Source organism: Ostrinia furnacalis, unplaced genomic scaffold (genome assembly GCF_004193835.3).
Source record: "Ostrinia furnacalis isolate ACB-3 unplaced genomic scaffold, ASM419383v2 OfSCF7112, whole genome shotgun sequence".
NCBI lineage: Eukaryota > Metazoa > Arthropoda > Insecta > Lepidoptera > Crambidae > Ostrinia > Ostrinia furnacalis.
This window is the reverse complement of record NW_021137351.1, coordinates 138212-163680: the sequence shown is the minus strand read 5'-3', so window position 1 is coordinate 163680 and position 25469 is coordinate 138212. Positions and strand designations below refer to the sequence as shown.

The 25469-nt window shown below is 38.4% G+C and overlaps 2 protein-coding genes across 2 annotated transcripts; both read left to right on the top strand.

Moving 5' to 3' along the window:
* The first annotated feature begins 587 nt into the window (after nucleotides 1-587).
* On the top strand, nucleotides 588-14233 carry LOC114363403 (trypsin-7). Its single transcript, XM_028319106.1, has 6 exons — nucleotides 588-747; nucleotides 2054-2213; nucleotides 10025-10218; nucleotides 12253-12344; nucleotides 12591-12753; nucleotides 13453-14233. Exons 1-6 carry the CDS (start codon nucleotides 687-689, stop codon nucleotides 13578-13580), a joined length of 798 nt encoding a protein of 265 aa, XP_028174907.1. The 5' UTR covers nucleotides 588-686; the 3' UTR covers nucleotides 13581-14233.
* Nucleotides 14234-14955: 722 nt separating this feature from the next.
* On the top strand, nucleotides 14956-21959 carry escl (embryonic ectoderm development protein escl). The gene is made up of 8 exons (XM_028319097.1): nucleotides 14956-15108; nucleotides 15280-15422; nucleotides 15707-15878; nucleotides 15973-16512; nucleotides 16600-16752; nucleotides 17091-17207; nucleotides 18212-18491; nucleotides 21658-21959. Exons 1-7 carry the CDS (start codon nucleotides 15085-15087, stop codon nucleotides 18299-18301), a joined length of 1239 nt encoding a protein of 412 aa, XP_028174898.1. The 5' UTR covers nucleotides 14956-15084; the 3' UTR covers nucleotides 18302-18491; nucleotides 21658-21959.
* Nucleotides 21960-25469: the final 3510 nt, after the last annotated feature.

Below are 25469 nucleotides of genomic sequence, written 5' to 3'. Positions count from 1 at the left end.
GGCTTCATAATTTTAAAATATGCGATACCAATGTGCTACTTACTTAGTCTTAAGACAGTTTGCCACAAGTTTCGTGCATGCGCAAGAGTTTGATGAATGGCATGACACGGAGAACGATTTGCAGTAAACTTTGTACACCCTAAAACCAGTCGTAAAGACGAGGATGCATCAATTTTATTTGCATTTCCCAACGGTTAGTCCTCTCGATGCAGTTACGTAACGCAATTTATTTTGATGGGTGTTATTAATATGGCGCTACATAAATCAAAATCAATAAATTGATTTCTGAATCATTCATTCTTTTTAACACACGAGCAAAAGCACTTAGATCTTTTGTTTTCAAGAATTCGTATTCATTTGAACATGTCTTAATTTTCATGGCGTTTCCGGATGCCATGTAATTAGACACTAATGCCATCTTTACTCGGAAGAAAAACAAATGATAAAAGCGCGACGATGAACGTCAAGGTCATTAACTACTCCCATCGCTGGCTGTGCCCCCAGCAGCAAGCAGTGGGGTGTTCAGATTGAGCGGCGCAGCGTCATTCTCGCAGTGCTCGCGTTGCCGTGAACTTGGCCTGCGCTCACCCTGGCCCCGAGGCGTTATCGGAGGCGCCGCCCGCGCCCTATAATAGCTGGGCCGGCGTCTCCCCCTACCTCCAGATTGGGCTACGACTCCGGCAGACATGTTTCGCGCCTTGTTCATCCTCGCTGTGGTGGCTGTCGCTCGCGCCTGCAAGCCCTGCAGTGAGTTTCATCTTCTATTTTCAAAAACGGTGACCAATACAATCGGCCAGTTCTTTTAAAACAAAAGTGCATTATTAAAATGTGGTATGTCCAATATTCGGTGAAATAGCGACTTCAGAAAGTTCGAAAGCGGATATATTAATCGATGCGATGTTTTGAATTTCGTAACGAAACTATTATCGGATTTGGAACTCGAGTGCACTTGTGGATCCAATACGATTCAGGTTTTAATTTCTAATGCGCCATTCGAGCATTCCTCAATTTCGGTTATGTCATGAAGTGCTAATATCATTGAGTGCTTTTAGAGAGTCCGCCTCTTGAGCTTGCGGTGTGCAATATGGCTGGTGTTCCACAAGTGTGTTAAGTGCCAGAGGGTGTGTGCGCAGCCACTTCAACCGCTCGTTTTGTTGTTAATCGCTAATTAATTACTAACATCCGCGTATTTCGGTAGAAACCGGGAACGATTTATGTTTTGTGCGGTGAGCTTTAGTCCTGAAAAGATCATCACGTCATAACGCTATTAAGTATTGTTTCAGTATCAAGTGCATTTCAGTTGTAACCCACATCGTTATCGCGGTGGTGGCGACTTAACCCAGTTTTGTGACAATAAATTAATGACATGAACGCCCTTTAAGTCACGGCGAAAACCATAAACGAAGTATTCTCATTTATTACGCTATAAAATTTACGATAGTTACATAGGTGGTTGTAGAATTTTTGTGATAATGTGATTTTGGATAATTTATTTCTTTAATGAATTTTCTTAATCAACTTTATAATGTATAGCAAGCTGCAACCTGCAATTAAACAACTGAGAAAAAATGACTGTTTTTCTTCGCCATTTTTTCGCGACACCACCCGATTTGATGTCCCGAAGTGGTTATAGGGGGTTATCCCCAAAGGTGTACAAAGTACTCGATTTCAATTCTTAGATTCGGCACATACATTATTTTTTTTGTAAATTAACTTACTTGGATGACGCCGACGACCTCATAAAGGTAGCAAGCAGGAAGGCGCTGGATGCAGGCCGCCACCAACCGGCCATTGTGGAAATCTTTGGGGGACCTATGTTCAGCAGTGGATGTCCTTTGACTGAAATGATGATGCTAATAACCCCCTGAAAGTTAAATATGCTTATGTGGGTTACGATTACGAGTGGATTGACCACTATAGTCCAGCGCGAGTTCGAAACCTCAGATCTTAATTCAGCTAGTCCGACACTGACACCGGGCTATTGTTGAAATTGCGCTATTTCTGTGGGCTATTGGTTGTTGGTAATTTCTTTAACCCTTTCTTACTATCACAGCATGCGGGGTGGCACGAGGCGCGCGGGTGGTCGGAGGCGTGGCCGTGACTCCGGGCGAGCTGCCGTGGCTGGCGGCGCTGGTGCGCGACGGGAAGGTCATCTGTGGCGCCACCGTCGTCGCCCGGGACCACCTCATCACCGCCACGCACTGTGTCCACGAGTGAGTACCAGCAGAGATATGGGAGGCAGGACAGCAGGAGCAGATTGTGTTCTCACTGTTGCAGCTTGTGGTGTGGCGCGAGGCACCACGGTCGTTGCCTGGGACCCTCATCACCGCCACGCACTGTGTCCACGAGTGAGTACCAGCAGAGATATGAGAGGCAGGACAGCAGGAGCAGATTGTGTTCTCACTGTCGCAGCTTGTGGTGTGGCGCGAGGCACCACGGTCGTTGCCTGGGACCCTCATCACCGCCACGCACTGTGTCCACGAGTGAGTACCAGCAGAGATATGAGAGGCAGGATAGCAGGAGCAGCAGGCAGTGTTCACATTATCACAGCCAGTGGGGTGGCGCGAGGCACCACGGTCGTTGCCTGGGACCCTCATCACCGCCACGCACTGTGTCCACGAGTGAGTACCAGCAGAGAGATGAGAGACAAGATAGCAGGAGCAGCAGGCAGTGTTCACATTATCACAGCCAGTGGGGTGGCGCGAGGCACCACGGTTGTCGCTTGGGACCACCTCATCGCTGCCACGCATTGTGTTCACGAGTGAGTACTAGCAGAGATATGAGAGGCAGGACAGCAGGAGCAGATTGTGTTCTCACTGTCGCAGCTTGTGGTGTGGCGCGAGGCACCACGGTCGTTGCCTGGGACCCTCATCACCGCCACGCACTGTGTCCACGAGTGAGTACCAGCAGAGATATGAAAGACAGGATAGCAGGAGCAGCAGGCAGTGTTCACATTATCACAGCCAGTGGGGTGGCGCGAGGCACCACGGTTGTCGCTTGGGACCACCTCATCACTGCCACGCATTGTGTTCACGAGTGAATACCAGCGGAGAGATGAGAGGCAGATAGTGTCCTCACTGTCACAACCAGCGGATTGTTGCGAGGCGCCTCCGTCGTCGCTTGGGACCACCTCATCACTGCCACGCATTGTGTCCACGAGTGAGTACCAGCAGAGAGATGAGAGACAAGATAGCAGGAGCAGCAGGCAGCAGGTCATCTGCAGCTCCAGTCGTCACCGGGAACCCCGCATCACTATCACGCACTCTGTCCACGAAAAAAACTGTCCTGCATCTGCAGAGGTTTCATCTAAAAGACTGCAGGACAAAGACCTCCACCAAGGGTTTCCACGAATGGTCCTGCGATGCAGGTGCTGGTCACATTACCAGATCTTGTTGATCAGATGATGCCCTTGAGTATTTTTTTTTATTTGCGTTGAGCGGCTATTCTGGTTCTATAAAGTCCTAGTATCACAGCGACCGCTATCCATCTATTGTGATCGCCACCGTTTTCCTTACTTGCCCACGAGCAACTTAGCATAAGAAAACTCTAACATAGATTTTGTTATATAGTGTCACGCCAAGATTCATGAATGATTTAGCCCTGCGAGCTGCGATGCTATTGTGTGAAGGCGTGACGAACGATTCACCTAAGGTATGCCCGGTGGCAAGGTTGTGTACAATTTGAAAAACTTAAAGCGTATATTTATTAACCTAATTCATAATTTTCAAACTGCATCGTAGTTTAAATCGTATTTCTTTACTTAATTTCTCCTCAATTTACATGACAAATTAATCAAATTCATCAGATATGTACCATCCTAGACTGCATCTCACTTAACACCAGGTGCGATTGCGGTCAAATACCTGCCTTGGCTAGCATAAAAAAAAAATCTTTCCATTGACGCCACGACCCATTTTTGTGGTCAGCAGATGGTATTTAGTAAACTACGCACAATCGAAATCGCCAAAATATAAACATAACCATATATCTTCTTATGCAAAATGATTAAGTCATAAAAATAATTATTATAATTCATGGAAATCTCTTGATTTACAATTTCGATATAAAAGAGTTCAACGCGTTAACGCGCATATGGAGTTGAAATACGCTTATTATTTTTTTAGGGTTCCGTAGCCAAAATGGCAAAAACGGAACCCTTATAGTTTCGTCATGTCCGTCTGTCCGTCTGTCCGTCTGTCCGTCTGTCACAGCCGATTTACTCGGAAACTATAAGTACTACAGTGATGAAATTTGATGGGAATATGTGTTGTATGAACCGCTACAAAATTATGACACTAAATAGTAAAAAAAAGAATTGGGGGTGGGGCCCCCCATACATGTAACTGAGGGATGAAAATTTTTTTTTCGATGTACATACCCGTGTGGGGTATCAATGGAAAGGTCTTTTAAAATGATATAAAGTTTTCTAAAAAACATTTTTCTTAAAGTGAACGGTTTTTGAGATATCAGCTCTCAAAGTCGTAAAAAGTATGTCCCCCCCCCTCTATTTTTATAACTACGGGGTATAAAATTCTAAAAAAAATAGAGGTGATGCATGCTAATTAACTCTTTCAACGATTTTTGGTTTGATCAAAGTATCTCTTATAGTTTTTGAGATAGGTTGATTTAACTGTAATTTTGGTTAAGTTATTGTGCTTACACTGAAAACGATGGCTGAACCTTATAAGATAGATCAAAAAATATACTACAGTATTGTACACCTTTTAAAATCCGCGATGATATAAAATCTTTATAATGTAGGTACTTTTTACGAGAAATATTAGCTTATTCAAGCAATACGCCATTAATCCTTATCCAGTAATGTACCTTAAATACATTGTGCATTTGATAAAGTTTAATATTACAAATGTGATTGTTGAGTAATAATAGGTTAAACATATCCATCGAACCAATATTTTTAAAACGCGTTAATCCTATAGATTATTATTACATCGATTCAAGAAGATCGGTCGCTCGCTGCGCTGCAGCGCGTGAGTTGCGGGGCGTGGTCTCGCGCGGGAGCGGGGATAAGATAGCTAACCGCGTCGACCCGAACGGGCAGACACGTGAGGGCAGACGTCGTTGTCACTTGTGCGCGCTAAGAGAATTTCATCGTTCCCATTTACTTCTTTCGCAAGTCGAATTTGGCGTTGAGACTTTTTAATATTGAATTGTACCTATTATAAAAAATAAGTAAGTAGGTATACTGGTTTAATAGGTGCTATTAAACCGGTCACGTACTAATAAATCCCCCAATAATATAAATTCCTTTGTTTTTGGTGCAAATTTTAGTGTTTCGTAGCAGGTTTTTAAAATTTCTAAAGCTTATTGTATATCATCTAACAATGGATACTTTAGATAATACGTTTTCCTACATTCTGAATTATAATAACTATATCGAAGATGATGTGGTTCGCGCATTTCATGAAAAGTTACTTCGGTGCACATCATTTAGACCGCGTGAGCTAGAATTATTTCAACACCCTGAACTGATTGAACCTGTACCTAAAAATGAGACGCACCTTCAAGTAATTTATGACGGTGACGTGGGATTAGTGGGGCACTGGAGTTGTATTTATTACATTAATGGAATACTGCGTGTGTACGATAGTCTTGTTGGTGTTCTAGGAAAATCGCAAAAAATATATGTAAAAGCCTTGTTTCCGTATCTATCGGAGTCATGTATTCAGTTTCCAAGTGTTCAGCGACAACCGAATACTATTGATTGTGGTTTGTTTGCCATTGCTTTTGCCACCTCTTTAGCTCGGAATATTTATAAATACATATATAAAATTAATATTCATACATAAAAGTACAAGGCAAAATATCGGGAGAGTTTAGGCTCCATTCACCAGGTGTATAAATTGACATAATAAGTTTATTATATTTGCTGCTACGGAACCCTTTGTGCGCGAGCCCGACTCGCACTTGGCCGGTTTTTTTAATCATAATTTAATTTAATATAGCATGAGACTAAATAATTTTTAATAATTGATTTTTAGAAAATAGGACCGATTTATTTAGATGAATAATATTATTATAATTATAAAACTGACTAAAACACCATTGCAACTCCGTTAATTGTTTGACATCAATAAAAACAGAATGATGTAAGATGTTAACTTGATTTAGTTTTCAATTCAAAACTTTAATAGTTTTCTTTTAATGATTTAAAAAACATTCTGATATAAGCCTAGTTAAATTCCAAAACTGGCAATATCTTTTACTTAATTGTTACGTATGTTATAAAGTAGCCGTGGTAAATACGAGTACATTAGACAGTTATTATAAGCTTTTACTCATCTGTGATGTAATAGATAAATAATATCTTTGAATAATTTAGAAATTACGAAGACTAAATGTTAAAATCGAAATTGGTGGACTCTCTTTCTTTTGAATATGCGCTTTTGACCTTGTTTTCGTTGACTTTGACCCCCACGTGTACAGTCAGTTATAAAATAATGCACGCATGAAAGCATAATAAAAATATTTCCGAGTTTTATAGAAAAATAAATTGAACAAATCTCTCTCAATCTAGACTCTAATAATCTAAAAGATCTAAACTTACTGGAATTGGACTTAAAAGTCATTTATTGCCAATCATGTTCCAATACCAAGAGACATAAATTCTTACAAATATGCTTAGAATTAATATTCATAACTAATGTCTATCTGGATTAGGAAATATCTAGCCGAACGACTATTTGATGGAGACTATGTATATCCAGCTGTAAAAAGTCGAGTCGTAAATGTTGATAATCAAGAAATGCTTCACTCAAAAAAGCTACGTCTTGTAGAGTCGTTTGCATTTCGGTTGACCAGACAGGATATAAAGTTATCTTTGTTAACACGTGATGATTACACAATAATATTATTTTTAGGTCTTTACAGTAACGCGTACAAATTCGATTTCGATGTGAAAGTTAATGAAAGCTATCTGCTTTCGTTCACTTAAAATGAGGACTGTAAAAGAAACAAAATATTGTTGAAACTCCGATGTAAGGTTCTGATGAATTTACTCGTAGCCTAAATGTGGCATCATTAGTTATGCACATATATTTTTCTTCGAGAAAACACGGTTATGCTACGCCTTGATTAAATGAGTTCATGTTTACAAGTCCTTTGTATAGATTATTGCACACTTCTGTAAAGTGGCTGAGTGTAACTTTTCAATTAGTTTCTTAACTAGCCACTATGGGCCTTTAGACTAACAGAGTTGAATGATTACATTTACATTTCGGTACATCTCAACGAGTCAAGTTTTCTCATTTGAGTGTTTGGCTTTATGTAAAAGTACTTACTAAATGTGAAAGAATATGTTTGAGCAAGGCTCCGAAAAGATGAATTACGTTCTGTGACTGGCAATTCAGGTCATCTTTTCTCCTCAGTGAATAGCAATCAATTGCAATACCCACTTTCTTGACAACCAAAATTAAGGACAGCCATGCAAAAATGCAAATCTTGTAAAACTGTTTTGCAATAAATTTTAATAAGATATGAATATGTCAATGAGGAATAGTTGATTGTTTATTATTTTTACAAGATGACTAAACTTACTATAAAATAAATTATTGTACTGAACTTCTGCAAAGAATACCTAAAATTAGGTGAAATTTGAATATCCACAAATTCACAACGCTTTGATGGCTAAACGGATTTCGATCACACTTCGCACACAGCTGCGCCTAAATTGTAGTATGTACTTACTTTGTAGTTGTTATTTACCGTGGGTAGAGTCGCAAGCTATCTCTAGAATTTTACAGCTAGAGTTACTGCAAATTCCGACTGTGATCCCTCTAATTGGTATTTCAATATAACATGGAAGTCATGAATATGTATGGGTTTGCCAGACCAATCATTACGAGCTGCCCGATGCACTTGCGATCTGCAAACAATGCTCTGTTTGTATAATAAATAATAATGTAGGCGAACAAAAATCGGTGAAAGCTGCGAGCTTCCTATGATGGCAAGATAGTAGTAGTAATTTCTTTGGCATAATAGAAAAAAGTAATCGAATTTTTCATGATCATTTCAATCAAGTTCATTTTTTTAAATTTTAATTGAGATGTTAGAGTATCAGAACATGCATTCCTACAATAAGATTCAATTATTTATAATAAGTAATTGACAATAACCTACATAAGATAGTAGGGCGGTAAATTAATTACATATATCCAAATAATCCTTTTTTGAAATCGAACGCGTGATCCCACTTGCGACGCCACTGAACCAGCTCGTCCCCTCATCCAGTAGATGTGGTAAATGAAAAAATATATTTAAATATCACGCCCTTTAGGGCAGGTGTTGCAAATTGAACACATGATTGACCTCTCAACATTGGGGTCGCTTTCTAATTACGCAAGTCAGATCCTCTGTCCAGATGCAACATTTGCATGTGCATTGTCGTCAAACAGGGCAACGATTGTTTCGTCATGGCCTGTCATTATAAACCTGCCACACTAAATGTGGCTGAGAATTTGTAAGCTCTGCCTCGGAGAGTATTCGTTTCTTTGTGAAACCGAATTGTAACACATTTTTGGTCATATTCGCTCGAAATATCTTGGGTAGCGTTGAAGATAAGCCCGTCAGGGTTAGATTACCAAGTCTCTTCTTCTTGCATACTAAACGCCCAAAATCGAGGCACGACATATTGATGTCGCAATGGTCGCTATTCTTATGAAGATACGAGAAAAAAATATATATTCTAGGTCTCATTGAGATAACAATTATCTCATCCTTAGGAATCTTGACACTCCCATCTCTTTAAATTATGTTTATCAGCACATATTTCAACGTAGTAGGTCGTAAGGGGCCTTGTTTCAATGTTGAAATTATTTCTGTCCTTTGTGAGCATAACCGATTAAGAAATATCTCCTGTTATCTTGGTTCTTATTATCACAAGAAAACATTTGTTTTGCGTCGTTTCCAGCACCGAAGACCCTGACGTCATATTGAAATTCAAACAGCGTCATTTTGTGTAACTTAGTACATGCAGTCACTTGATTTAGTTCAGAATTGGCTTAGAGATGTACTTACGTTTGTAGCAAAACATCGATAATATTAACTCGTCAAATGCTGCGATTCCAGACACAATACCTACTCAAAAGTCTCATCTTGATCGTTCTCTCTCTCATGAGGGATTTGATTAAATTTATCTCAAAAACAGTTAAAATTCTAAAACTCTACAATCAAACCATCTACAAAACGAAGATAAACTATCAACCAGAACTAATAATCCTAATTTGATAACTAGTTAGTAATTTCTACTAGCTGCTTCACCCACTTATAGCAATTCTTTCATACAAATATTATCCTGAAAACCACCTCCAAAAAAGGATTACTTAATTGGAATAACTTGTTCAGTCATCGAATTCCAATATCTTACTGAGGTACACCTCTAGCCCGAAGGCGCAATGCGGTGGACTTGACCCCCATAGTTGACCTAGGCGCTAACATTGTTTTAGTTTTAAAATAGATTACGTATGTGACTAATGACAATGGCTGAATTGCACCACTGTTTTGTCTCGTTTCGTTTCATCTAACTTCCTAAAAACAAACTTAGGTAATAAGTAGATACTTAAGTATATTAATAGGTTGGTGGATTTTTTTCAGAATCAGCACGGATTTTAATTCAGGTTGAGCGTATGAGTCACTGCTTTCGCTTTCTTTCAGACGCAAGGACACTTTTCTCCTAAATTAAAAATCTCTTAAAACAACTTTAAGGTAATGCAGTAAAAGTTAACACGTGCTTACTAGATTTAGCGAGTCTCTTACAATAGCGTTAGTCACTTTATAATGCATATTCATAATCATAAATCATTATAACGGTAGAGTGCTCTACTTAAATGTGGAGAGTTTTACTATTGTTTCGTACGTAGGATACATACCTACATAGAACATTTTCTCTAATATTATGTTATCTTAGATAGTACTGTACACGAGCTTGGCCAGACTGCGCGAAAGACAAGCGCGCGTATGCAGTCTGGCCAAGCACTAAAATTGATTAAAAAAAAAACAATTTCAGAGTCGAAGCATCCCGGCTGAGCGTTCTGGTGGGCGTGTACGACGTGAACAACACCCATCATTCCCCCGGCTACGAGGTGTCGCACGTGACGCAGCATCCGGACTTCAACCGGTACAACTATGATAACGACATCGCCGTGCTGCGGCTGGCTGAGCCGCTGCCTGACAACCTGTTCCGGCCAGCGTGTCTACCTGGTACGTACTGATCTTCTTCTGTACTCGTACTACGTACCACAAGGGTGGCGTTGTTACCCGTTGTACTTACTGATAATAAGTATGCAGGTCAGGTTCAACCAGTAGGTATAATTACGGCTACAGTGGCTTCAGGATATGCCAGTTCATCCAAGTTGGTCTGAGTTGGTGACAGTTAGATGAGTGGTTCACACCGCCAAGCCGTGGCCCAAAAAGAATGAGAATAACAGTGCTTGGCTAGGTATCTAAGCCGCTGCCTGATACGAACGATTAAGGGGGCGTCCATAAATTACGTGAGACAATTTTGGCTATTTTTCAACCCCCCCGCCCCCCTTGGTGAGATTTGGTGAGATTTTGCCTGACCCCCTCCCCCACCCCCAAATCTCACGTGATATTAAAAAAAATCCGAAATTTAATAGTTTTGGAGTAATATAGCTGAGAAACATTTTTTTATGTGCTTTAACGTTGTCGCTAACGAGTGCATCAAAAAGATCTATAAAGTTAAAGATTTTAGTTCTTGAAAGTATCTGCTAGGGACGCTGTACAATCATCATATCGTATGTCATTTTTTACACAGTCGCTAGCGGATGACGATTGTGTAAAGTCGCACTAAGCCCACTGATTACGAATAGATCCAGGAAAACACATGTAGTGACAGCGGTTAGTACTAGGGTCACATTGTTTTTTTATAGAAGTACCTAGTCTAATTGTTCCTTCCTACAAAATCACTAATAATCTGGCAAAATCGATTTTGATAAAAAAAGAACTTGTTTTATAATTTTCTTAATTTCGTCATTTATTCTGCATTTTAGTATTCACACATGCAGACGGAAGCATTTTTAGTTTTATTTGTTTAGACTGTATAGAAGAATAAAATGACATTATCATCATACAAATATCATTTTTTAGTCCTGACAAGGAACCCTTAATATAGTTTCGAATTTTCGATATGTCTGGCTGTCTGTCTGTCCGAGGCCGAGGTTTTGCTTGGAAACTATTGGCACTAGGGAGCTGTAATTTTGTAGAGGTATGTATATTAATCACGCCGACAAAACGGTAGAATAAAATTTTGAAAAAAAAAAAAATTATGGTAGCTTCCCCTTCATGTAGTGGGGATGATTTTTTTTTCGTCTTCTACCCCATCGTGTGGGGTATCGTTGGATAGGTCTTTTAAAATGGCTTAGGGGTTTCTAAGACCATTTTTCGATTTAGGGATCCGTTTGTTAAATGTTAAAGTTTAAAGTGCCAATTTTTGTCCGAGTAGGGCGTTCCCCCCCGCTAAAAACTAAACTGTTGGCTTGATAAATCTGGAAAAATTCAAGATTATAGTGCTTTTTATGAACTTTCAAGGAAAACTATAGCGGTTAAGATAGATCAGTTAGTTCAAGAGTAATAGTCGTTTTACTCATGTATTATAAAATTTCATTTCTAATAAAAAATCCTTAGAAGAAAATATTAAAAGTGACTTTAGATGAAGTAATTGCTTACTTCTGAAATATATTGTGATAACGACGGACAACTAAGGAACCCTACACTGCGCGTGGCACGACACGCACTTGGCCAATTTTTTTACTTAAGATTTAACCCAGTTTTCTGGCAAACTCTATTTCTCTATTTCTTGTGAAAAAAAATACGTGATATTTCCCGAGACCCCCCCTCTCCCCCACGTGAGATTTGGTGAGGTTTTTGTTGACCCCCTCCCCCCCCTAAAAGCCTCACGTAATTTATGGACGCCCCCTAAGTAATGTGATACCTGCCAGCGTGTCTAGAACGTAATACGAGTACTAATACATTCTTGATAATGATATTATTACAGACCGCTATCAGTCGGTCATTATGGAAATCATAAGGAGAGGCCTATGTTCAGCAGTGGACGTCTTATGGCTGAAATGATGATGATGATGAGTGACATAAGCTGAACTATCTGACATGCTGTCCCGTTCCGATCGGCCTGACAGTAGGCAGACTGTTACAAAGTAGTGCTCTATAAATGAGTTGATAGCAGTTTTCTACTTTTTTAAGTTCGTATTTTTACAGATGATGAGGAGGTGCTCGCAGGAGCAGACGCCATTGTGTCCGGTTGGGGAAGCACTGTCGAAAAAGGACCAGCGTCCAACATACCCATGAAAGTAAGCTAATAAACCTGACTAAATAAAAATATGTTACATTTAGGTAAGTACAAATGCTTATAATATGTTTTTACCATAATATATTTTGTACTACCATGTATTTCAAATCAATTATCATAACATCGCATTATAAGAAAAAACTGCCCAATTAAAAAACAGCAATGGCTTTTGCAACATAACTGTCGGTCATTTTTATCTCTACATTGTGAAAACATCGGTGACAAAAACATCTGATGATAATTCCAGGCAGATGTGCAAATCTGGACCCAGGAGGACTGCGCAGGCGCTGGGTATGGTCGAGGCAAAGTGACTCCGCGAATGCTATGTGCCAATGCCCCAGAACGCGACGCGTGCACTGGTGACTCAGGCGGTCCACTTCTTGTTTCGCAGCCGTATTACACTATTGTTGGTAAGACCTATAATATAATATCTGAGCGATAATAACTCTATGGTGTCAGTGTCGAACTGGCTGAATCGAGATCCAAGCAACGCGGGTTCGGACCCCGCCACCATTGACAATAACTCGTGACTCCTTTGCATTAGGCTCCGGAGGCCACCGTCGGGTTTTGGTGCGATCTCGCCCTTCTGGCAGAGAGAGTCCCACATCACTCTGGCCATCCCCATTGGCCAAAGCAAAGCATTTCCCGACGGAAAATAAATAAACTATTTACTGTATGTAGTGATCCTACTCGTAACAAAAGCAAAGTTATGTAGCTTAGTAGCTTATTGCCTTACCATAAAATCAAACAATAATATTTATCGCAAAAAATTTAAGAGTTTTCATCATCATCATTTCAGCCATAGGACGCCCACTGCTGAACATTGGCCTCCCCCAATGCTTTCCATGTTGATCGATTGGTAGCGGCCTGCGTCTAAAGAGTTTTCGTTTTAGCCAAATGACGTCCACTGCTGGACAAAGGCCTCCCCCAAGGTTTTCCACAATGAACGGTCCTGCGCTGCCCGCATCCAGGCTCTTCCCGCGATCTTCACCAGATCGTCGGTCCACCTAGTAGAAGGCCTGCCCACGCTACGTCTTCCAGTCCGTGGTCGCTCGAGAACTAAAGAGTTTTACTTCCTTTAAATATGTAAACTGCACTGTTTGTTTCAGGGATCGTCTCATGGGGGCGAGGATGTGCTAGACAAGGTTACCCAGGAGTGTATGCTCGGGTAGACCGTTTCCTGCCCTGGCTGCGTGTTGCTCTACGCCATGCTTGCACTTGTACATCCCCTTTCTAATACATAATACTGAGTCACAGAAAATTATTTTAGGTGTTAAATACATTGTTTATTGGAGGATACCTAAATTCTGTCTAATGGCATCAAAATGTTAAAATTAATATGAAATATTGGGCACTGTATGCATACAAAGCTCTAATAAGGCATGTTATAAAGTATCATGCTAAACTAAAACGGCTCTAGCTACTTCGATTGCTAATTAATTACCGTCGCTACAGGCCCTTGACTTCTGAAGTCCACATTAACAATGAATGGGAACTACTTTGGATTGTGTCTGATAATGACTGACAAGTTTGTGACCAGCCATGGGACAATTTAATCTTGCCAACGAAGTAGCCAAACAATTTAACTCAGGAATATTGCTAATCCAAACGCAAAGAGTTGTTAAGCCAAAGAGAGAATAAAAATAGCCATGCCGTTAAGTAGGTACACAAACACATTAATAAAATTAAATTGTATTTAGGTTTATAAATAGTACACATTTCAGTATTAAAATTAATACGTATAAAATAATAATAATGTAGATATGTAGGTGTAGGATACTTCATAAAATTAGTGAAAATAATTAGGTAATTTTAATAATGTTATTCCTACAAAAGTTACTATTAGCAACTATGGCTGTGAACTAAAATTAGTCTGATAAGTACAATAAATCATGTAATAAACCCTTTACAAACTACATAAGTTACCTGTGTATTTTGTTTAATATAGGATGAGGAAAGTTATGATATTTTTTTAGAGTTTTACTTTACCAGTGGATATTGTCGCCTATCTTTTAGCATAAAGTTAAAAATCTACTAATAACTCCTAGCTACTTAAGTTATTTAGATGTGTATATGTTTAAAATATTATGTGATGCATATCTAATTAGGCTATAATGTATTGTATTTGTTATATTAATGAAATAAATGTATGATAACCGACAGTTTCATTTTCATTATTAACACGTCTTGTGAAGGACAAAGTAAAGGCTGAAAGCTTCTAGTAAAGTAAAAAGTGTATCCCAAAAATGATCCCCTGATAATCCTGATATCACCCTGATACGGTAAAAGTTTATGTAAAGAAAAATCATTTCTCATGTTGGGAGTAGGCATTGTGTTTTATTCAAAGCGAGGGTCGCGTTCGATAAAATTATGACAGACCGAAAATAATTTGCTCACAATACCGAAGTGCAAAAGGCGAACTTAATGCTTATATGACTTCTCTTCCAGTCAACCTTGAAGTTACGCGGGCAAAGCCGTGGGCAAGAGATTCGGCTGGATGAACGATTCCAATGCCGTGAAACTTTAAAAAATCTATTTTAGGCGCGAAAATTTGACGTTTGACGTTTAGGACGCCGTTTTGTCTATAATCAGCTGTTATGCACAGAGCATCCTGTTATGTGCAAAGTTGCAAAATTAAGCTTTATTTTATCAATTTTAATCTAAATTAACTTATGGTTCGAGTGAATTACAGTGAAATTGTGTTTATGTGTAGATCAAAGCAGTAAATTTATACCAAAACAATGAATATATCTGACAATGAGGCTGTAAGTAAACACTGACTGATTGCATTATTATTCAAACATATAACTTAGTTACTTATTACGTTTTCAACTCTTTTGAATTAGCATTTTAAATCCGCCAGGCATAGAATATCATTCCTTTCATTAAGGCATTAGTATCGTAACAATATTTTAACATAACCTAACCTCGCACAGGATGATACGTCTAGCGTAGATAGCACATCGAATACGGACAATACTTCTCGTAGTGAGACACCGACAAACTCTAGAGCAAAAAAACGAAGACGTGGGAAAAAGAAAACTACCACCAAGCAAGTTAAACCTCCGTACAAATTCAAGTAAGTTCTTTGTCCTTACACTAACAATGCTAAAAACCTACACCTCTGAAACTAGATTATTAATAAACATTTTCTCTATATTATCTATCCCAGAATATTTTGTTGGCAATAATTCGTGTATAGTATAAATAAAAAACAAAAGGCTTGGAAAACCTCACTAATTGCTATATTAATTAAAGTTAACAGGATTGTTAAAGGCCTAAGGGGACATAAATTAACAAACAAATAATTCTAAAATCAGTTAAATGCTATAAGTAAATCGTTGTTTATACCATATTTTCCAGCTGTAGTGCTAAAGAGGACCATGGCCAGCCCCTGTTTGGTTGCCAGTTTAACCACCACCTTGGTGAAGGGGAGCCACTAGTGTTTGCTGTAGTGGGCAGTAACCGGGTCTCCATTTATGAGTGTCCGGACACAGGTGGATTCAAGTTCCTGCAGTGCTATGCTGATCCAGATGTAAGCAATTAAATAAAATCTCATTTAATATCATCAATTCAATCATCATAACTTAGCCACCAGCAGGAAAAGCTGATCAATTCAATATTTCCAGGTTGACGAAACATTTTACACATGTGCATGGTCATATGAAGAGGAAACACACCTTCCCCTCTTAGCAGTTGCTGGATCGCGTGGCATAGTGCGAATTTTCCACCCAGCCACACAGACTTGCATCAAGCACTATGTTGGCCATGGACACGCCATCAACGAGGTCAAATTCCACCCCAGAGACCCCAACCTTCTCCTATCTGCCAGCAAAGACCACGCTCTACGACTCTGGAACATTATGACTGATGTCTGCATTGCAATATTCGGTGGAGTTGAAGGCCATAGAGATGAAGTTCTAAGTGCAGACTTCGATCTCAAGGGAGAAAGGATCATGTCTTGCGGCATGGATCACTCGCTGAAGCTATGGCGGCTAGATAAACCCTCTATGAATGAAGCTATTAAACAAAGCTATAATTTCAACCCTCACAGAGCACTTAGACCGTTCAATTCATTGAAGGAGCACTTTCCTGATTTCTCAACCAGAGATATTCACAGGAATTATGTGGACTGTGTAAGGTGGATGGGTGATCTCATTTTATCTAAGGTAATAATAATATAATAAAGCATTTGTATTGGAACTTTTGTTTGTAGTTAGAATGATAATAAATATAATTTTTGTTTTATTTTGCAGTCTTGCGAGAATGCGATAATCTGTTGGAAACCAGGGCGGTTGGAGGACACAGAATTGCGGCCCGGAGACAATTCTGTGACCATTGTGCACCGCTTTGACTACAAAGAGTGCGAGATCTGGTTCATTCGATTCGCGGTCGATTATAGTCAAAGGGTAAGAATACTTTCTGATATTCAGATTGCAAGTTATTGAGATGGCTATCTACATATAATACAAACAATTTAAACGGACCTATAAAGTATCTAAGTAACCCAATAACATAAGCGACTGCTGTCACCAAGGAACTAAAGCAGTTTCTTATGACATATTGGACAGAACGTGAACATTCTTTATTTAACTCCCCAGTCCCCAAGTGTGGCAAGGAAGTTTTTGAATAAAATTCCGCCTCAAGTGGCTCACGCGTCGTTAGACACTGCTCTAATTTCCGAACGAAGCAAAAAGAAGTGTTGTATTGTAATTTGTAATTTAACCGGTAAGTATGTTTTGTCCAGGTGATAGCGCTGGGCAACCAGTGCGGCAAGACGATGGTGTGGGAGCTGGGCAGCGTGGCGGGCGGCTCGCGCGTGTCGCAGCTCGTACACCCGCGCTGCTCCGCCGCCGTCAGGCAGGTAAGCACGTCTAGTTTTAGGACAATAATGCCCGTTTACACCATCAATCCCTAATTTTTAAGCGACCCCTATGAAAACAAAATTCCTGATAAGAATAGAAGAATAGAATAGAATAACGTTTATTTTGCTGCCACATGAATACACATACATACATAAAACAAACGGTCAACATTACAGAACCAGTCAAAAGAATGATAATTAAAATTAAAATTAATCGGGACAGTTACTTGGCGGCGCTGCAGCAGCAAAAAGGTCCCCGTCTCAGCATGTGTCAAGTGCATACCACATGACGCTGATTTTCAGACGGCGGCCGTGGTCTGAGTTGCTCGGTGTATCAGGATATGAGTTTTATAAATGTCAAATTAAGTGTTACCTTACCATAGGGGTCACTTAAAACTTAGGACTTGGTGGTGAAAATAAAACTCGCGGCTTCGTTTCATTGAACCCCGCCCCGAGGGACACTGTCAGGTTTTAGTGGGTGCAAAGCATTTCCCGACAGAAAAAAAAAAGTCTTTCTATAGACGCTTAATGTGGCCGCCGTTATTGAGATTGAGGACAATCTCAATGGCGGATTTGCTGCCCCTAACCCGACCCGAGGAGGATCCACCATTTCCCTCGAAACCGGAGGGGGTCGCTCAAGAGCGAGCCATAGCCTGAGACGGAGTCGCAGACGAATGTCCATTTCTAGGATAATAACTCGCGGCTCCGTGTCATTTGCCCCGGAGGACTACGTCGGGTTTAGTGCGTAGACCCCGCCCTTCTGGGCGGGAGAGTCCCACATAATCCACTGACCGCCCCCATCGGCCAGTGGGTAAAGCATTTCCCGGCGAAAAAAAAAGGGCATGACACCTGTCTGCTGCCCTAGGCCCTACAAGTTAACCGAAACAGCTCGCGCCTTAGTGGTTGGTATCAAAGGGTGCAACAAGCATACTCGTAATATACATTTTTTCCATGAATGACCCATTGACAAGTTTGAAAGTACCATAGACAAAATTTTGTTCCAGGTGACTCTGTCCCGGAACGGCAAGGTGCTGCTGACGTGTTGCGACGACGGCACCATCTGGCGCTGGGACCGCGTGTCCGGGGCCAACTAGCGGCTAGCGTGGTTCGCTCTTTACCCTACTTCTCTTACATTTATTATCAACGAGCTTGAATATTTTTTCTCAATAATTTATAGAAAGCAGAACAATGGTCATTAACCTAATAGATGAAATCTAGAGGTTTGAGTATAAAATAGTGTCTTAACTAAATCCAATTAAAAACTTTGTCGAATTTAACTGTCGGTTACCACTAGAGATGAAACGGATATCCGGCAACTATCCGGTAGGCCGGATATCCGGCCTAATTTTACTATCCGGCCGGATACCGGATAATAACTCACTATCCGGCCGGATACCGGATAATAACTCACTATCCGGCCGGATACCGGATATTAAAAAACTACGTCAATTTCCTATAATTAAATGAAATACATTAATCTTTGAGGTAAATATCAATAAAATGGCTTCTATGACGGCTTTTATTTTAAGTCGAAAAAGTTGCAAAAAAGCCATATTAAGGCCTATCAAAAAAATTATTTGTTTTTCTGGGCTATTCATTTTAATAACGAATACGTAAATAGTGAATAATTACTGTTAATGTCGAAATATTGCCAAATAAAATAGGTGATCTTTTATTCACTGATGGTCTGATGACAAAATGCAGTTCAGTCAGATTATGCAGCAAGTACCTTCTTCTTCTTCTTTTCAGCCAAATGACGTCCACTGCTGGACAAAGGCCTCCCCCAAGGTTTTCCACAATTGCAAGTACCTAAGCTAATTTAATTTTAATTATTCAATCACACACTCACGATGGCAACCGAAATCGGCCGAATTGATCTGCCCCCTAGACAAGTGGCAAATCTGACATTCTATTCGGACGGATTCGATTTTGGAAAAGTGTGACTCGTCTAGTCTACTATAGATGACCCACACTGAACTGTCCCACCAAACTCAATGACAGAGGGGCGCTACCATCGTTCAACTAAATGGTTTCCAACATAGCAAAAATCGAAACCAGCGATCCGGTATTGACGGTGGCGCCCCACTGTCAATGTCATGGATAGGACAGTTCAGTATTTTGGAACTATACGAGGGCGGCACTGAAAATTTCGGGAATCAAGGAAGTGAAACAACATTACTATTTAAAAATGTATTTATTGCTTTTTAAAGTATTCTCCGCGAAATTTGACACATTTTTCCATACACGAAACCAATCATTGAAGCAACCATTGCATTCGGAAGTTTGGGTCTCCAAAATGGCCGTTTTGTAGGCTTCCACAGCTTCTTCAGGTGATGAAAATCTCTGACCACGCAATTTATTCTTTATTTTAGGGAAAGTATAGAAATCATTAGGGCTTAGGTCGGGGCTGTACGGCGGATGGACTTATAATTCTATGTTTTCTTGCTCTAAAAACTCTTTTGTTCAGTGCGCGGTGTGAGAACTCGCATTGTCGTGATGGAGGATGATGCGGCGGTTGCAGTTTTCTTTACGGAGTTCAGAAACGACCTGTGGCAAACAAATGCTAGCATACTAATCTGCATTAACCGTTCTTTGTCCCCCAAGAGGAATAGTCGCAACATGGCCGGTTTTGGAGACAAACGTGGCCACCATTTTTTTTGCAACACTCCGTGAACGAACAATTTTTGTTGGCTTTAATTCATTTTCGAACACCCAAACTCGTGACTGGTTTTTTGTTTCGGGTTCGTACGCGTATATCCATGATTCGTCACCTGATACGATGTTGTATACAGCATTTGAGGATCCTGCATGTAATCTGCCGAGAGTTCTGACGCACCAAGTAACGCGAGCCGCTTTTTGCTCTTCACAGAGCGAATGCGGTATCCATCGGGAAAACAACTTTTTTACACTTAATTGTTCATGCAAGATTATTTGTATTTGACTCATGCCAATGTCTAAAGTTGCCTGAATTTCGCGGTATATCACATGTCGATCTTCTTCAATCAGCTTACGCACAGCATCAACGTTTTCTTAGGTGACTGCAGTTTTTGGACGACCTTGACGGGGATCATCACTGAGCTTGACACGTCCACATTGAAATTCAGGAAACCAGCGATAAATTGTGGTTTTGGATAGGGCTTCATTACCAAATGCAGAAATCATCCGGTCAACTCACTGTTTTTGTGTTAAACCACTTCAAAAGTCATAATAAATCATCGCTCTTGAATTTTCTCGAGTCAATTCCATTTTCTCAACGACTAAACAAGTTTGACAAGACCTTGTGATACGACCGAGATTCTTTTTTTAAATAAATAAATGGTATCTGATTTTTAAAACCCTGGAGTTTGCAATTAAATAGATTTTAATATGACTGGAACAGTGGAAATATTCCATTCCCGATACTTTTAGTGCAGCCCTCGTATACTCTGATTTTTAATTCGACGGAATTTTTACATTTCAGAAGTGTTGTCAACATTGAAACATTCCCACTAAGAATGGAGAGCATTTACACAAATTAAAAAATAATCCTTTCTTGAATTTAAGGTTTCACTTGAAAAACTAAGGCTTAAAAATGATCTGATCCTTTCAAAATGGTCATTTGAATTTTTATTACCATATTTTTGAAGTTACAAAAAAAAATTGGGTTTTTATTTTTCTATTACTGGACTCCCTGGCCAATAATCCATGGATTACAAACCTTTTTTATGAAAATCCTTTTGTTAATAAAATGTGGCTTCATAAAATAATCAATTTAACAAGATGCCAATTTTATAATCCAAGTTGATTAATATGACGATAATGATAATTGATGATTAATACATATTTTCGTTTATGTTAATATGTCGTTTTTCTGTGTTAAAAACACTTTTTTGTCTATTTAGTCTCTAAAATGTACATAATAATTAGTGAACATTGAATTCACAAAACAAACAATAGTTCATTCTTAAAAGTTGCACTTGATGAAATTTCATTTCATATTATTTGTTATTAATTCAAAGCAAAAAAGGCTTATTACATCTGAATTGTCAAAAAATGACAGCTGTCATAATTCCATCGAATGAGGGCTTTCGTTTTTATACTTAACAGTTGGCACCCCTGGCGATTGACAGGACCTTACTCTACAGTGGCGCCATCTTGATGAGTGCAAATGCGATAGTCCTCCTACCACTTTAGCGCTCACCAGTTGGCGCCACTGTCTTCGCTACTAGCAAGTGACAGGACCTTACTCTACAGTGGCGCCAACTGGTGAGCGCTAAAACGATAGCCCTCATTAAAAATCGGACTTTAGACCCACTGATCACGTTCGATGCACCTATGCGGCGCTAAACTCATTACGACCATGCAACGAGACAATGGGCCAACTATCCGGCCGCCGGATATCCGGCTATCTGGCCTAGCAGCTCGCCGGATATCCGGTATCCGGCCAAACAACTATCCGTTTCATCTCTAGTTACCACCATAAAATATACTTCTGAATCTTGTGGTTTACATACACATAGTGTAATGGTTTCAAATGTATCTAATCGACAAAAACCTTAATATCTGTTTAACACCTATTTGGAGAAAACTTTTATGTTAGCAGGTGAATGTCTATTTTGTACCAATATCCGTTTAAATGTGAAACGGAAAAGGCTGAATATGCTTAGTTCATAATGGACTTAATTAGAATAATTTTATTTGTATAATTGACACTCTTTTTACACAAAATATAAGACTGGATTAGTCCAAATATTACTTGTAGTTTGAATTATTTCGACTGAATTACTGCATACAGTACATACAGAAACGGAACTTACAGTACTACATATCTAAATTTAAATTGACTGGGGGTTTAAGTCAATATAGCACAAATAAAAAACCTTATTCTATTACAAATTTTATTATGACCAACAATACATCTACGTTTTAACAAAATGAATCACAGGGGCCAAGGTGTTATCTCGTGTTCACTACACACAATGCTGCTTCTAATCTCGTGACGAGTCCGAGCTCTAACATCTAACACCGATACATACGACCCTATATGTTCACTACGCACGAAGTAAATATTGATAATAACTAATACTAACATCCATGACAGCGTAATTGAATTTTAATCAAATTCCATTTATCAATTTCAGTCTTTAAAATTTTATAATTTAAAAACGAGCAATAAAGACCGGCGTATTAATAACCAATGTACAATTAACATCAAAATTTGAGATTGCTTTTAAAGTACAAAATTCAGTTTATTATTATCATGATTTTTATTCTGTCCCTTTTAATAATAACTAAGATAGACCAGATAAACCAGTTCTTATTTAGTTAATTACTTTTACTTAAATCGGTGAGATATAATCTGAAACAGTACCTAAAAATATCAGTAAGTATCTCAGTCAGACAAGGGAAGAATAACACACCTCATTTCATTCACCAGCACGCAAGTATATCCAGCACAAAATCGAAACAATACCGTTTATTTTAACAAGAGAGTAACATATGAATAATTCCATAAATACTGATATTTTGTTGTACTGCGCTTAGTAACACTAGGAAAATATAATATTTAGCTTGAAAAGCGTTTAACTTATACTTTAAAATCGATTACATTTCATAGTCTAATAATATGACGTAAAACTATATTATAAAAATAATTCTATAGTTTAACAATCATACAAAAGTCACAACTGAAATGTTGAGCTAATTTTTGAAATTAAACCAATCGTGTTCGGAAATGTTACGTTTAGAAACTGTGTCATTCGCACATATTTTATGACGGAAATATGTTTTTCAATAGCTCCTATTGTTTTAATGTATTATAATTTTCCAAAGCGCTACGCGACTGCGCATAATACACAGCCTTTAAAGTGCTTATTCACTTAGAGCTTTCACGGTTAATGTAGCAAGGCAGTGTAACAATCAATTTGAACTTTATGACAAAACATAATTGCTTCATTATTGGCTTAAGCTCATAACACCATAAATGCTCTCTGTAAATGAGCGCTTTTGGAATATAAAAAGAAAGAAAGAAAGAAAATATTTTATTTGGCCCAACATATTAAATTATTACAGTATACAGTTTACAATACTTGCACATTTGTGGACCAAAATGGCATCCGCTCAGCATTGTGTCCTGCTCTGAGGTAGACCCCAGAACAGGACGCTGTTATTCTGCGGAGGCAACGTTTCGCTTCATGTGTTTCAATAAGAAAATGTGCGAATGTTTTCACAGAATAAATGGAATGTGTGATGAAAAAACACTAACATATTATCACAACAATCAACAATTAATTAAAGTTCAATAACTTCGTAAAGGCACGTAACTAGAAACAAACCATTAAAACAATGGTTAACACGGGTATTCGTTTATTCTTCGTTAACAAGAGAATCACTCCGTTCAATCATGAGATCAATTTCAGTATCAATAAATTCATTCAACAATATCATTTTTATATTAATCATTTAACATATTAATTAAATAGTATTATTGTTATACTCTGCAAGCTACGGATTTATTACAAATTGACCTTTATTCAAAAGAAAGAAATAACACACAAAATACATTTATCTAGAAGGGTCATAATTTTCTAGTTTTGTTTATTTATTAGCGTATTGAAAATATAGCCTCTAGTTGTAATAGCTGAAGTGTTAGACGTTATAACCGATTACCTATATTTTCGCGGTTATAGGTAGCCGGTGTATCACAACTTCCAAATGTGACATTGCAATTGTTGAAACTTAGGCCCATATTCTGAAACGTCGTTTTAAAATGCATTCAAGTATACGATTGGTCCGAAACTCCGAATTTATAGCAATTAAACCAATCACCAGCTTGCACCTAGTTAGCGACGTTTCACAACAAAAGCCTTAAAGCTAATATTTGATAAAATATCCGAATACGGACAGTGAATAAGGCTGCAGTCAGTTTATTCTTACGTAGCAGATAAAGTATACAAACATGACATTCAGTTTTTGATAGATATTGATTTTACCCGTTCTCTTTCATCGTCATTTCTTGCTAATAGTTCACGATAAAAATAGTTAATTTAATGTTTGTTTGTACCATTATTCACCATGTAAGGAAAAACAAACTTTTATACCACACAATGTAAATAATAATAGAACATGTTAACAATACAAGTGCCTGTTTAAATATCTACTAAGTACATAGTTTTGGGGCGGTATATTATACTTACATACTAAGGAAATCTACAGAAATATCTGAGCATAGATTTATTCAGGTAAATGACAGTGACTTTAAATTCAACATAACGCAATATGAGATCCTGTAATGCGAAATAAAATATATAAATAGTATACACTATTGTGTACTTACTATACCTACTACTTATTACCCTGACTATAGCATTTGACTAGATCAAAGTTGCAAATATACTTAAATACAATCGGAAGCCGTCCCTTGGAACTATTAAAAGTAAGAAATAAATTCAAATCCTCAATCCAGTTAGTGGGAAATTAAATATTGTATTTACAACGACATAGACCGAGTGAATTTCAAGTTTAATTAGTTATTTCCTTTCCAAACTTCAAACCTTATATTTCGTATGTAAATAATAATCACACAAATAGGCACGTAGATGGAATAGAATACAAAGTAAAAATCTTACTTTTAATAAGTTCCAAAACCTATACTAATCTTCTACAGTAGGAATCACAACATCAAGATTAAGTAATTATTATGAACCTAAGAAATTATGAAATAGTCATAAGTGCGAGGTGATAGATTATTTTATTAAATAATAACAAGGTCCGATGTGTAAGACTACGTGAAATTATGTCGGCAGTCATATCTTTTATTCATATGACGACTGTATTGTAATATATCATTGTTTTTATGATAATTATCACACAAATATTCCGCTAATAGTACGATGAGGGATTATTCTTGACTATTTAATAGAGATGATGTAATTAATCACCTTAGTAATCGATCAATTTCATAATATAAAAGTTGGCAATTTTTCATAATGTGGACAGGTAATTGAGGTACGTATTTCTATAGTTCAGTCTATATGCAGAGTGAGTAAGAGAGTAGACTATTTTATTGTGAGGAATTCGTTCATAATATGTCAATCAATACAGTCAATACAATACAATCAATGTTACGAACACCCTTCTCCGCAAAACGATTAACAAATATCAGCTCTTCCTGTCTCACATACCTACTCTTTTTCCTTGTTGGTATCATATTCAAAAACAAATTCCAGCAAAAACAAATTCCTCACAATATAACGGCGATTTTACAGTGAAATGTAAGAAGGA

What these genes read in the sequence shown, in the direction of transcription:
- LOC114363403 (XM_028319106.1), top strand. Translation starts at nt 687, where the DNA reads ATGTTTCGCGCCTTGTTCATCCTCGCTGTGGTGGCTGTCGCTCGCGCC. An exon ending in GCCACGCACTGTGTCCACGA is followed by an intron (nt 2,214 to 10,024) that starts GTGAGTACCAGC and finishes AAACAATTTCAG; the next exon opens with AGTCGAAGCATCCCGGCTGA. An exon ending in CGTCCAACATACCCATGAAA is followed by an intron (nt 12,345 to 12,590) that starts GTAAGCTAATAA and finishes TGATAATTCCAG; the next exon opens with GCAGATGTGCAAATCTGGAC.
- escl (XM_028319097.1), top strand. Translation starts at nt 15,085, where the DNA reads ATGAATATATCTGACAATGAGGCT. An exon ending in ATATATCTGACAATGAGGCT is followed by an intron (nt 15,109 to 15,279) that starts GTAAGTAAACAC and finishes AACCTCGCACAG; the next exon opens with GATGATACGTCTAGCGTAGA. An exon ending in GTGATCTCATTTTATCTAAG is followed by an intron (nt 16,513 to 16,599) that starts GTAATAATAATA and finishes TTTATTTTGCAG; the next exon opens with TCTTGCGAGAATGCGATAAT.